Source organism: Bicyclus anynana, chromosome 11, assembly GCF_947172395.1.
Source record: "Bicyclus anynana chromosome 11, ilBicAnyn1.1, whole genome shotgun sequence".
NCBI classification, from domain to species: Eukaryota; Metazoa; Arthropoda; class Insecta; order Lepidoptera; family Nymphalidae; genus Bicyclus; species Bicyclus anynana.
Genome location: NC_069093.1, coordinates 15591234 through 15604918, shown reverse-complemented (window position 1 = coordinate 15604918; position 13685 = coordinate 15591234). Strand labels below are relative to the sequence as shown.

The window sequence follows — 13685 nt, the reverse complement described above, 5'->3', positions numbered from 1 at the left end:
TGAGCTAAAATAAGATCTAACGACTTTGAAATAAGGTAGCTATTTCCTTACAAGTGGTAGCTAGCTAAAAGCGGCCCTGGCGAGAGGGCTCCCGCCACAGAACACTAATACTCTTCTCCCGCTGGCCTGGTACTGTGTCCTTGTCATAGATTAATAGGTCCTTGTCTGACACAAGGAATATAATATTGTCTGACGTCTTGCCAGCTTAACTAATTAATAAGGTAGAAATGGTAGAAAATATTATATTTTGCTTCTATAAGATTAACCAAAACAAACAATCTATAACCTTTGTAACTCATTTTAATATTTCTACAGGTTTTAGAAATAATTCCTAACTATTTCGTTGTATTTGAAACATAATGTATTATTACTGAGTAATGGTAATACTCTAAAGTTTGGGACTGGTAATACTAAATGCATGGTGGTGGTTTGTTTTTGTTTGGATAATTCTCGTGTTTTGATTTGCGATTTTGTTGTACATATAAATATTTTAAGCATATTATAACAAAAAGAATTTAAAAAAGATATAAATTATTATTAACCCATTCAGAAAAGTCAGAACCATATTTTTTTTAACTAGCTACTGTTGTAAAGGTTTTAATAGTTTGGAGTAATTTTGGTTGTAAAAGTTTTAAGTAAAAAAATCTCAACAAAACTTAAATGAAAACGAGTGCCAAATTCAATCTCTTGTATGTCCTTATCGATTTTGGCAACAAAAAATTTATATTTAATTCTATAGAATAAAGTACTTAATTAAAATACATTAAAGCTGAAGAATTCAAGATTTAACTTATTTAATTTTTGCATTTATTTAGGTATCTTTATTATTGGGTTCGAGTTGTTATTTGTTTTTTTTTTAATTACAAAGGTATCTCTCTGTCTACACTACAGCTCAAAAAGACTAAAAGCCAAAGCTGTACATTGAAAATTAAAATTGTTATTGTCAATTACTATTAAAAAAACATTCTGTGGCTTTTTCTCTCAAGACCACGACGTCATCTGTGGTCTGTGGTAAATTTAATTTGTCGTCTGTGGGTGTGGTTATTGTTTTTAAATAAAACAGAAAATTGTGAATTTAATTGATTTTTTCCAGTGAAAATACTTTGTAGGATTATTTAGTTTGAGGATCTAGGAAGTTAATTTAAGTCACCTAATACCTATAATAAACATTGTGCCGCCTGCAAATTGCAATGCATAAGTAAGTTAAAATTAAATTTAACTGGATACGTTGTGATGTTTGTAGAATTTCGAAAAAAAAAAACTGGTTAAGTTTTATTTTTAGTTGTAACTGTGGGTATACACAGCCCAGTCAGTAGCCCAGTGTCAAAAATTGCACGCCATGATTCAAATATAGAACCATTACTAACTGTCTGCTTATTTTAATCGCGACCGGCATCGTTGGTAATTCTATGCCTCTACAGAGAGGTCCTGGGTTCGATTAGTTTAGGATTTTATAACTTTCTAAATTTGTCTAAAGTCATCCATGGATTCACCGTGCGGGTGCCGGGTCCATCGCGCGGTAGAGAGAAAATGTCTGAGCGAAGTCCAGGACTTGTGATCTAGATGTACGCTCCCCTCTTCCACTCGTGTTCTCCCTGCCTAGCCAAATTTGATAAGATCCTATCAGAGCAGCTTTAGGTTCTAAAGAAATATAGAACTAGCTGCAGGTCAAGAGAGGCCAAGGTCTTTAAGCAAGTTATAAAGAGATTTTGCTGGTAATACTCTTGCACCTACCTTTACGGCATACAGACCAACAACAAAGCCATTTATATACACACAGCCACAGCACAGTAAGCTCTACAAGTACTATTCTTTTAGTTTGTTTGGACAAAAGGAAAATGTCTGGTCTAGATCTCAAAATAGTGACATCAGCTGGGATTTTATAATGTTTCTCATACGTATCCATATGACTAGTTACCACCTACCGGCACAGACATACCACCAAGCAATTTTGCGATCTAGTATGATGTCTCTTACAAACCTTCAGAGGTGTGGCTAGAATAAACTTGTACATATTACGAGTAAGCCTGCGTCCATATTAGAATGAATCGTCACCTAACATCAAGTGAGATGGCAGTCAAGGTAAAGGGTAAAGGAATGCTAAAGTGCTTGTAAACTGAGCAGTGGCGTAGTGTGCCATGAAGAGGCCCTGTATCAAAATTAATTAGGGACCCAAATGAAGGGTAATAATTTCTCACAGAAGAAACAAAAATGCTCGCTTGAAAAATTACTTAATTGAAATGTAGGATGTTTCCAACTTTTGGGCACATGCTTCACCAGAGAACAAAAGAGGTTGTGGATTACCTACAATTTTACTAATTTTGCTTTCACACGTAATGAGCCCGTATAATCGGGGGGCCCGTATCATTGATAAGGCTGAAATGGCGGTAGCTACGCCCCTAAAACTGAGCCTACTTGAAACAAATGAATTTTTAAATGTGAATCTTGTCTTTTTTGGCTTTATCTGCAGATAATGTCAGTCAAAGGACATTGGTCCTCTAGGGCAGCTAATAGGGATGATGACAGTTTTTTAAATTGTATATAAATTAAGAGTACGCTAATAGTAAAGCAATTTTGTAAAAGTAACAGGGTATCTGGGATCATTACTTTCGGAGCGACAGGGATTTAAAGGGTCAGATTTGCGGCACTGTCGCAGATCTCTGAAAAACGCCCCATACAAAATGGTACGCACTTATACTACTACTTATGACGTTGTAGGCAATTAATGATCGTTAGATTTGTATGGGCGTTTGGACAAAATTACTAATATCTTTGTTATTTTTGCGTTTATGTTTATAGTTCATATATTAAAAAATGTTACATTTAATGTAAGGAAGCTAAAACTGTATAAATTTTCATCTAATTACGATAAAATATTTTTATTACATTTTGAAATTTTATAATCTTATTTATTTTGCAAATATCCAGTCAATCTTTGCTTTTTATGTATAAATTAGTTAACATTGACCTTATTTACTGGAATGTATCATAAAAATCAATATATTCAAACCTAGTCATCATCCCCATTATTAGTCTGCATAATGAATAGCTCATAAAACTAAACCCATAGAACTTGTTTCTTGTTTGACTTTATGTGTAGAGCATATTATAATAATAGGCTACTTAATTGATTTTTTTTGAGATACAAGTTTTCAGTTGAATGAAATAGTGATTTTCTGCAAAATAGTGATACCTAGAAAGATAAAAAAACCCAAAACTTGTGTTTTAACAATATTCTTTTGAGTTTGCTTCTTTACTTTTTGCAGGATAGTCCATTTGGATTTAAAAGGTGCACCTTTAAAGTTGCCATTTTTGGAGAAGGTAAGATTTATCACAGTATTATTATAATGGCGAAAATTTATTTATTCTCTCTTCTATTTTTTATCCTGAAAATATGCAGGGTTCCCACAGGATTTGTGAAAAACTAAATCTATGCGGACAAAATCATATCATTGTTTTAAATAAAAATTTAGTGTTCAGCATAACAGCAGAATCAGTATTTCTTTGAAGTCCTTTTTACATAAAGCACTGGACTGATGTGTCTGGTCGAATATTATTTTTTATTCATCAATCAATTTCTTCTTTCTTTTAGTTACAAAAGTTATACACAATCTTTGTACAGTTATACACAACATTTTTGGTGTTAAAATTTTTCTTTTTCACTTTGATATTTTGATATCAGACTATCATCAAATCAAATGGATCAAACACATTATTTGGTATGAAATCAAAATAAAATAATACTTTTGCATTTTGTAGGTCCTATTTAATATAAAGAAATGGGGTGCTACGGGAATATTAGTGGAGTGGGAGGACTCTTTCCCTTACAAAGGGGAGATATCATGTATTGGCAGCATTGCTGATGCCAGTGGTGATGGGATGTACACAGTAGATGAAGTGAAGCAAATATTGAGATGTGCAAAGGAAAATGAACTGGAAGTGGTAAGTTTCACTCTTTTATAGGCTTTAGATTTATGGCTTGAATTACAAAGATGATGATATAATGACCTGATGGCTTCACTTACCAGCCCCCGAAGGCTGAAATAAAAACAGAGGACGGAACAACTCTCTAAGAGCGTCTCCTATGAGACTTGGACCTCGGCTAGGAGGGCCATTCGGGAGGGGGTAACCGTGACATCGAAGCCTCCATGACAGCCAGCATCGTCTTTTATAGCCCTACTTGTATGTGGCCGGAAGTCATGGTTCAACTGTGTTCATTACATTCACTCATGTTTTCTATCTCAATTTAATCAAGTGACTTTATTTTTATAACTAAGGTTATATATATCACTAGCTAACAATATATTGGACTATTATTTTAAATATTTTCAGATATTATCATCTCAAATTGTTTCCTTACCTTGTTTGATGGAAAAGGAAGATATTATACAACTACAGAATGTATCTGTGTTTCTGTCTGTCTTATTGTATCTCCCAAAAAGATGGCCTGATTATGCTGTAATTTTTTTTATTTAACGGTCTTCTTTTTCTTCTTTCTTCTGGGCCATTTCCGCACTTAGTCATGTGGTTGACTGTTGTACGTGGGTCCCTCAGTGTAGGTCCCCGCTGGATTCACTCCATCCAGCCGAGTTCGCTCCAAAAGCAGGCCGCCCAGATCATCGTTTATTTAATGGTGAAAAAAGAAGAAATTAATGTCAACTTCATGTCTTTCAGATACAGTTAGTACAGACCATAGGGCACATGGAGTTTGTCCTCAAACACCCGCTGTACAGACGGTACCAGGAGAAGCCCCGCTCCCCAGCGGTGCTGTGCCCCTCCCAGCAGCAGGGCCAGGAGCTGGTGCGAGCCATGGTGCTGCAGGCGCTGGATATGCAGCCTGATGCCAAGTACTTCCATATTGGGGCTGATGAAGTAAGCAATCGCTCCTTAAACTTGAGGGGAATATTTACAGACCTGTAGTGTTGTATGGATCAAAAAGTTAGACAGTTAAAAGAATATAATAGAACAATGCATGCAAACATGCATTTTGTTCCATTCTTCATCATCATATCAGCCGATGGACGTCGACTGCAGAACATAGGCCTTTTGTTGGGACTTCCAAACATCACAATACTGAGCCACCTGCATCCAGCGAATCCCTGCGACTCGCTTGTTGTCGTCAGTCCATCTGGTGGGGGGTCTACCAACACTGCGCTGTCTAGTGCGGAGTCGCCATTCCAGCACTTTGGGACCCCAACTTTCATCAGCTCTTCGAACTATGTGCCCCGCCCATTGCCACTCGCAACTCGTTGAGCTATGGCAGTGACTTTGGTTCATCTGTGGATCTCATCATTTCTGATTCAATTACGCAGAGATACTCCTAGCATAGCTCGTTCCATCGCCCGCTGTCAGACTCACAGCTTGCATGGACCTCCAAGCACAACAGTCTCGAGCGACCTGCATCCAGTGGCTCCTTGCAACCCGCTTAATATCCTCAGTCCACCTAATGGGGTTCAACCAACTGCGCTTTCTGGTGCGGGGTCGCCATCCCAGCACCTTGAGACTCGATGAGCTGTGTCAGTGATTTTAGTTCGTCTGCGAATTTTGGTCACTACATCGTTTATATTACAACATTCTATAAATGATTCGGTACCATGTCGTGTAGAAACCGAAAGGAGTGTGGATTTCATCCTACTCCTAACGATTGCATTCGCGAGATTGTAGTCAGGGTCTAACCTGTAGAGAATAAAAAAAAATATTTGTAGGTTTGGCATAGTGGAGTGTGTGTGAAATGCCAGTTGAAGGCCGCATCCAGCATCTACGGCAAGCTGAGTCTCTACTTGGAGCACGTCCGAGACCTGGCGCAGTTCATAAAGCAGCAGCGGCCCGAGCTGACCATCCTCATGTGGGACGATATACTGCGGACTATCTATCCTGAGATATTGCAGTGTAAGTTTTGATGACCAGCCTACCATTGTAAATTATTACGTCTTTCCAAACATACATCACAGGAATTTCGAGATTTTAGGCACCCCCTATCAGAGTCGCCACATTCGTGAGACTCACCCCTTTATATGTGACGTCACATTATTTATAATCTATACTAATATTATAAAGAGGAAGGATTTGATACCTTGCGCGAGATATTGCTGTGTAAGTTCTGATGACCACTGCCACTGTAACATAACATGGCCTTTTGGGCCATCCATACATTACATGAATTTTGTGACTATAGACTCCCTGTATTTGCCACAACATTAGTGAGACTCACCTCTTCCTATGTGACTTCACGTAATTTATAACGTCCATAGGTTCTTCGAACTATGTGCTCATGAGACTCGCTGATCTATGTCACTGACTTTAGTTCGTCTGCGGATCTCCTCATTTCTGATTCGATCACGCAGAGAAACTCCAAGCATAGCTCGCTCCATCGCCCGCTGAGTGACTTAAAGACTTCTTATGAGGTCCATAGTTAGCGACCATCACGAAATCTTAAAAACCGCTTGATGTACAAAGCTGAAATTTGGCAGGGAGGTATTTTATAGTTAGTAGGTATCTAGAACGTACGTAACCCAGAACGTATTTTGCGATAGGTCCGGACTAAGGAGGTCTAAGGGCGGACGAAGTCGCGGGCGTCCGCTAGTTAATTCCGTTAGTCCATAAAGTCTGACGTTTGCAGATTACAACCTAACGGATCTGGTGCAGCCAGTAGTATGGGACTACAACACCAAGGAGAACTTCCTGCTCAACCCTCAAATGTGGGACATCTACAGGTCGCAGTTCCCTAACGTGTGGGTTGGAAGCGCATTCAAAGGCGCCAGTGGCAGTTGCGAGGTAAGTTTCACATATTAATAATATCTTATCACACTTAGAGACGAATATTTTAGCATTCCACGGATTCACCGCGATGATGGTCCATTGTGTAGCAGAGAGGAAATCCTCCAAGCGAATTCCCGGACTTGTGACCGAGGGCTGTAGGGTTAAGGGCATTCTTGACAGTTAACTAACGCTTCACACGTACGTACGTAGACACGTCCGTGAACTCACAAGGTTTCACCTGAAAACCAGCGCCACAGCTCGCTGTGGCATCGTGCTGAGGTGGAAACCTTTTTTGTCCACAACCAGATATTTGTGTGTTCTGTTTATTTATTTTATTTTATTACTCGTGTGTGGACAAATAAAGATATATTCTATTCTATTCTATTCTATTCTTCATTTTTCCTCTCACGTTGTTCTCCCTGCCTAGTCAAATTTGGTAAGTTGAACTAGAGCAGCTTTGGATTTGGTTGGAAGCAAGCTTATAGAGAGCTTTGGCTGGTAATCCTCTAGCACCCAATTTTATGGTGTACAAACAAACCACATAGTGTGATTGTTGTGAGAAATTATAACTTCAAAAATATTAAAAAAAGAATTCCACACGGAAGGCAAATTTAATATATTTTTTTGGTTAAATTGTATGATGAATTAATTAATAATAATGCCAGATAGATTCTTCTACATTTTAGGCCGGTCGCATACAGTCGCTTTCCGTATTAGTTTTCCGAGTTCGGAAAACCAAAGGCATGAAATCAATATTAAATACATTAACTGACGCAAATGTACGTTTTTTCCGAACAAAGCAAATACTCGTACGTAACGAATGCGAGCCCTTGCGCATTACATTACGAATGGAGAAAAACGGTAGTTTCACGGAATTCCAAATCGGAATAATGCATTTGGAAAACGAACGCTTTAACGTGTTATCTTACAAAATGTCTGTCTGGAGGCAGGTATTCCCTTCCACGGAGAGATACGTGAGCAACCAACAGGCTTGGATAGATGAGATTGCAAAAGTCAATGAAATCAACTTTGTCGGCGTCATACTCACTGGATGGTCAAGGTAACAACATTCATTTGTATTATCACTTTTGGTTTTAAAAGTGTGTTTGCCATATCTCTGTAATACGACCAGTATTCCCCTCCAATAAGTCGGAAATGACTGTGTTAGGCGTGGGTACGACAATAGTTAATAATATGGGGGTAGTAATAGGGGGGGGGGGGGGGAGGTCGACCGAACTTTCGAAGATGAGTCCCTTTACCGTAGAGCTATTGAGGCTTCTAAATTCTATTCTCTGTATTTACTGGTATAATGTATATGATACCGAAAATTTGTAAATATACTTAGATTATAATCTATCTCGCGAAATTGTGAACTCTCGAAGATTCTGAACCGCAACATTCTCCAAAGAACTGGAACTTGTGTGTCTCAGAAACTAATGGTTAGGTTAAGTATTTATTTCATATGAGAACGTAAAAATAAAAAAAAATATAAAAATACTTACTATCTACCGAATAATAATAGGTTAAATTGTAAGCAATATGTTGCGGTTCACACTCTATCGACAGTTCTCAATCTCGCGAGATAGATTATAATCTAACTATATTTACAATTTTACGGTGACATATACATTCCATGCCGTAATAACTGAATGGATATGAAGAGTCGTGATAACCCAGTGGATATGACCTCTACTTTCGATTTGAAAGGCGTAGGGTCATGCACCTCCAACTTTTCAATTGTGTGCATTTTAAGAAATTAAATATGTGTCTCAAACGGTGAAGGTAAAACATCGTGAGGAAACCTTCATACCTGAAATTTCTCAATTCCCTACATGTATGTGAAGTCTTCCAATCCGCATTAGGCCAGCGTGGTTGACTATTAGCTTAACCTCTCTCATTCTGAGACTCGTGCTCAACAGTGAGCTGAATATGAGTTGTTAATGATGAATGAATTATGTACAGCACCCTTGGACCCCAACGTCCATCGTTACTTCGAATTATGTTCTCTATACTCTTTGAACTATGTTGTTTATGGCATGTATGTAGTATGTTTAGTAGAAACGTCAATGTAAAACGATTCTCAAAGAATTCTATACCATTGCTTTCAGATACGATCACTTTGCGACTCTTTGCGAGCTGCTGCCGGTGTCCATGGGCTGTTTGAAACATTGCCTACAGTCGTGGGACAACCGTTTGGACAGGAGCGCCTCCCAACATGGTAAAATAATTTGTACATCTAAATATACAGGGTGCTCGGGAGTATTTCCCATAACTTCAAAGTGTAATATTCATAACTAATATTTTTTTATGAATATTATTTAAACGGGTACATACCACGATAAAACGACGAGATTTTTAATGTCGATATTTCGACCCAGTTGCATGGATCGTGGTCACGACGGGATTGAAGTTGCGAGATGAGAAGTGAAGTCAGCTGTCAGGGGCAGAAACAATCTACCCTCTTTCTAGTTATTTTTCTTTTTTTTTCAACAACCTCGCATTTTTTTAATTATAAAATAAAATCTTTTTAATTTTTTCATACAAAGTAATTCAAATAATTCCGACTATCCATGTGACCCACGCCTTTATGTATTCTTGCATTTTAAAATACGTCAAACTTGGCCACGTCATAATTATGAGGATGGTTATTTTAAGATCTATTTACAAAAGAATATATTTTATATAAGATTATTATTTACTCCGGAAATATTAATTTTAGAACACATGTAAATCCGGCGGGAACCGTGGATTTTTCCGGGATGAAAAGTAACCTATGTGCTAATCCAGAGTAAAATCTATTTCCATTCCAAATTTCAGCCAAATCGGTTCAGTAGTAGAGTTAAAGAGTAACATCCAAATGTAAACATCCAAATGTACATCCGTTGAGCCTGAATAGCTCAACGGTAAGATCGGTCGGACTCATCACCGAGGGGTGGTGGTTCGATCCCCGCCCCGTTGGTCTATTGTCGTACCCACTCCTAATAAAGTCTTTCCCGACTAGTTAGATGGAAATGGGATTATTTGTCATATTAAAAAAAAAATAAAAAAGATATGACAAATATTCTTAAAAAAAAAAATACATATATAAATATTAGTAAGAAGTATAAGATAATGAAGTTTCGAAAAATATATATTTTTTCTAGAAGTAATCGAGATACTGCCACCACAAGACCTGCCCGGCCGAGAGTTTGCAAACGTCATGAGGATCTTTCAGCTGCTGAGGGAACGGGGTGAGAAACTGATACGGAGCGATTTGTAAGTAATTATATTTGTATTTATGAGGAATTAAGCAGAAGAAAAGTCTAAAAGCGGATGCAGTAGGGGGTTGATAGCTTTACAAAGTCAAAGTATCCATCGATCTCCTATTAAAAAGTGGATGCACAACTTCTTGGCACTCAATTCGAGTAGTCGCATTTGCAAATTCAACCTTAAACTCAATCCTTAAGGTTGAATTTGCTCTGAATTTGGGATTTTATTGAATATTGCACTATATTTAAAGTCCTTTAGGTATAATTTCTTTAACAATAATTCTAAAACTGTCAAAGCAAAATTGGCCAGTTTTTAAGTGGAATTTTTTTTATGATTGTGCGTCCTTTTATTATAAGAGGTCAATGTTTTATCCGTACGCTACATATCAGCAATTTAACCGCATCGTATTAAACGCAAGCTTATAGGTAGGAATACGATGATAAAATATAGCCTTCCTCTATAAATGGGCTATCTTATCTAACACTGAAAGAATTTTAAAATCGGACCAGTAGTTCTTGAGATTAGCGCGTTCAACCAAACAAACAAACTCTTCAGCTTTATAATATTAGTATAGATAAAAAATCTTGGTGTTGAACTGCACTATACAATTGTGTGCTTAGTTCTAGATAACTTTGTAAAATGGTGGTAAACAAAAAAAAAACCTTGGCTGAGTTTTCAAATGCGGGGCTCTCGGACCAAGTTTAAAACCTAACCTAACCTAACTTTAATTATAAGTTTTTGATTTTACTTACCACCATTAAAACATGACATAACTTGACGTCTCAAAAGTGCTTGTAATTGATTTTGAATTTGAATTGCCTTGAATTAAATGAATGAATGAATTTTTGAATTTTGAATTTATAACATTCTACAGTCAATGTGTCTATAGATTTCAGTAGTTTTAAAAGCGGATATATTTTCAAAAATACCGAATAATATTACGTCTTAATTTATATTACGTTTGTTTCATGTTAAAATTTGAATCGTTTTAAGTACATAGCCTATAACTAAAATAGGTGTAAGTTAGCCTAAGTTAGTAGTTTAGTGTTATGTTGACTGTATCGTTATCAAGCCATATTTGGCTCACTGCTGAGATCGAGTCTCCTTTAAGAATGAGGGGGGTGAGGCCTATAGTCCACCACGCTGACCCAATGCGGATTGGCCGGCTGAAGTTAATGTTGACTGTATGTTATAATATTTTTTTTATTCTTTAAAAGTTAGCCCTTGACTACAATCTCACCTGATGGTAAGTGATGATGCAATTTAAGACGGAAGCGGGCTAACTTCTTAGGGGTAGGATGAAAATCCACACCCCTTTCGGTTTCTACACGACATCGTACCGGAACGCTAAATCGCTTTGCGGTACGTCTTTGTTGGTAAAGTGGTAACTAGCCACGGCCTCCTACCAGCCAGACCTGGACCAATTAAGAAAATCTCAATCGGCCCAGCTGGGGATCGAACCCAGGACCTCTGTCTTGTAAATCCACCGCGCATACCACTGCGCCACGGAGGCCGTTTACTTTTTTTTTACCGAATTTTATTGTTATTTATATAAAAACACGCATGTGTATAATATTTCTGCTTAATAAAGAATTTTGAAAAACAAAAACAACCCAAGTCGCTTCAATAGCCGCAGCGCAAATGAGAAACACAAATTTTCGCCTTTATGATGTGATAGTGGTGGATAGATGGTGTGATAGTTTAATTAGTATCCATGAATTCCAAAAAGGTAACATCTGCTTGTATTCAGTTGTTCTATTTCAGCGTGACCACGTGGTTGAACCCGTGGCAGATAGACTGCGGCTACACCAACCCCGCGCAACTAGAGATCATCGTCAACGAGTCTGTACTGTAAGTGATCAGACTAATCACATAAGGACCAATCGCCAACGAGTCCATACTGTAAGTACTCAGACTAATCACATAAGGACCAATCGCCAACGAGTCCATACTGCAAGTGCTCAGACTAATCACATAAGGACCAATTGCCAACGAGTCCATACTGTAAGTGCTCAGACTAAGCACATAAGGACCAATCGCCAACGAGTCCATACTGTAAGTACTCAGACTAATCACATAAGCACCAATCGCCAACGAGTCCATACTGTAAGTACTCAGACTAATCACATAAGGAACAATCGCCAACGAGTCCATACTGTAAGTACTCAGACTAATCACATAAGCAACAATAGCCAACGAGTCCATACTGTAAGTGCTCAGACTAATCACATAAGGAACAATAGCCAACGAGTCCATACTGTAAGTGCTCAGACTAATCACATAAGGAACAATAGCCAACGAGTCCATACTGTAAGTGCTCAGACTAATCACATCGGGACCAATCGCCAACGAGTCCATACTGTAAGTGCTCAGACTAATCACATAAGGAACAATAGCCAACGAGTCCATACTGTAAGTGCTCAGACTAATCACATCAGGACCAATCGCCAACGAGTCCATACTGTAAGTGCTCAGACTAATCACATAAGGACCGATCGCCAACGAATTAAAAACGCATCAATTTATTAGATAATTTATAAGTTTTCCTTATAGACTACAAGCCCTTGAACAAAAATTACCTGTGAAATGAACCAACGTGAATAACGCTTAGAAGGCTGTTACTATCAGAGAATAACTCTGAACACTATGCAGTCATTTCTGAGCGGTACAATGGTGAGTAATGACGGCATAGTGCTCAGAGTTATTTTAGTCTACTATAGGTATAAAAATAAGTCGGGTTTTCCTTCCTGACGCTATAACTCCAGAACACACGAACCGATTTCTACGGTTTTGCATTGGAAATGTCTCGGGCTCCGTGAGGTTTATAGCAAAGAAAATTAGGGGCAGGGTAGGGTAGGAGTAGGGTAGGGGTATGGTAGGGGTAGGGTAGGGGTAGGTTAGGTAGGGGTAGTAGAAAGTTTACATCGACTTTCACGCGGACGAAGTTGCGGGCGTCCGCTAGTCTATTATAGAAATTGAATATTATCCGTATTCCCGTAGGGTACACAGAGAGCTGACGGGTTACAAGGAGCTACTCCTGCGGCACCTGTCGGCGGTGACGGGCCCGCGCAGCACGGAGGAGTGGGTGGGCACGTACGTGTCGCCGCTGCTGAAGAGGCTGACGGACCTGCGGGACACGGCCCTCGCGCGGTACAACATCGACGCCAGCGTCAAGCCTCTGTAGATATCTATCTATCCTTAAATCTATAGTTACGTGTTAGGGGGAGACCACACGGTGCTGTTGCGGCGTCCTGCATATAAACAACAATGATATGCCACACGGTCTCAGACCAATTACTGTATAGGACCTGTTTCGCGCTAGACGTTACTTTCTATTAAAGTATATGATCAACGATCTAATGCGATTATAAAAGCTGTCTCTATAGAGTCGATGTTTCATTGTTGCGATCCTGTTCGTCAGTTAAAGAGCTCCGTAAAAATACCTTTTTGTGTAGTTGAATGGTGTAAAATACAGGCAAAATCTTTCAGTTTAGTATAAGATATATACCAAATCTTAGCTCGTTTCCCTCAGAAAATGACAGACAATTTTGTTCGTGAATATGGGTGCGATACTGGTCCTTCCGTAATTGGTCTGAGCACACGGTACACTGTAGCACCTCACCGCGGCAAAACGTCTCCGGCGCGGCGCCGCACCGCACAGTGTGGCATCTCCCTTA

The 13685-nt window shown here is 38.6% G+C and overlaps 1 protein-coding gene across 2 annotated transcripts; it reads left to right on the top strand.

The window, feature by feature from the left end:
- The first annotated feature begins 965 nt into the window (after positions 1 to 965).
- LOC112043788 (hexosaminidase D) lies at positions 966 to 13241 on the top strand. Of its 2 annotated transcripts, none has more exons than XM_052884211.1 (11): positions 966 to 1198; positions 3267 to 3321; positions 3760 to 3942; positions 4675 to 4872; positions 5706 to 5889; positions 6620 to 6774; positions 7710 to 7819; positions 8868 to 8977; positions 9906 to 10014; positions 11773 to 11859; positions 13009 to 13241. In XM_052884211.1, exons 1-11 carry the CDS (start codon positions 1191 to 1193, stop codon positions 13190 to 13192), a joined length of 1383 nt encoding a protein of 460 aa, XP_052740171.1. In that variant the 5' UTR covers positions 966 to 1190; the 3' UTR covers positions 13193 to 13241. The 2 variants fall into 2 exon arrangements, with proteins under 2 accessions (XP_052740171.1, XP_023935131.2); XM_024079363.2 differs by having other exon boundaries at positions 967 to 1198; positions 9903 to 10014.
- The last annotated feature ends 444 nt before the right edge of the window (positions 13242 to 13685 follow it).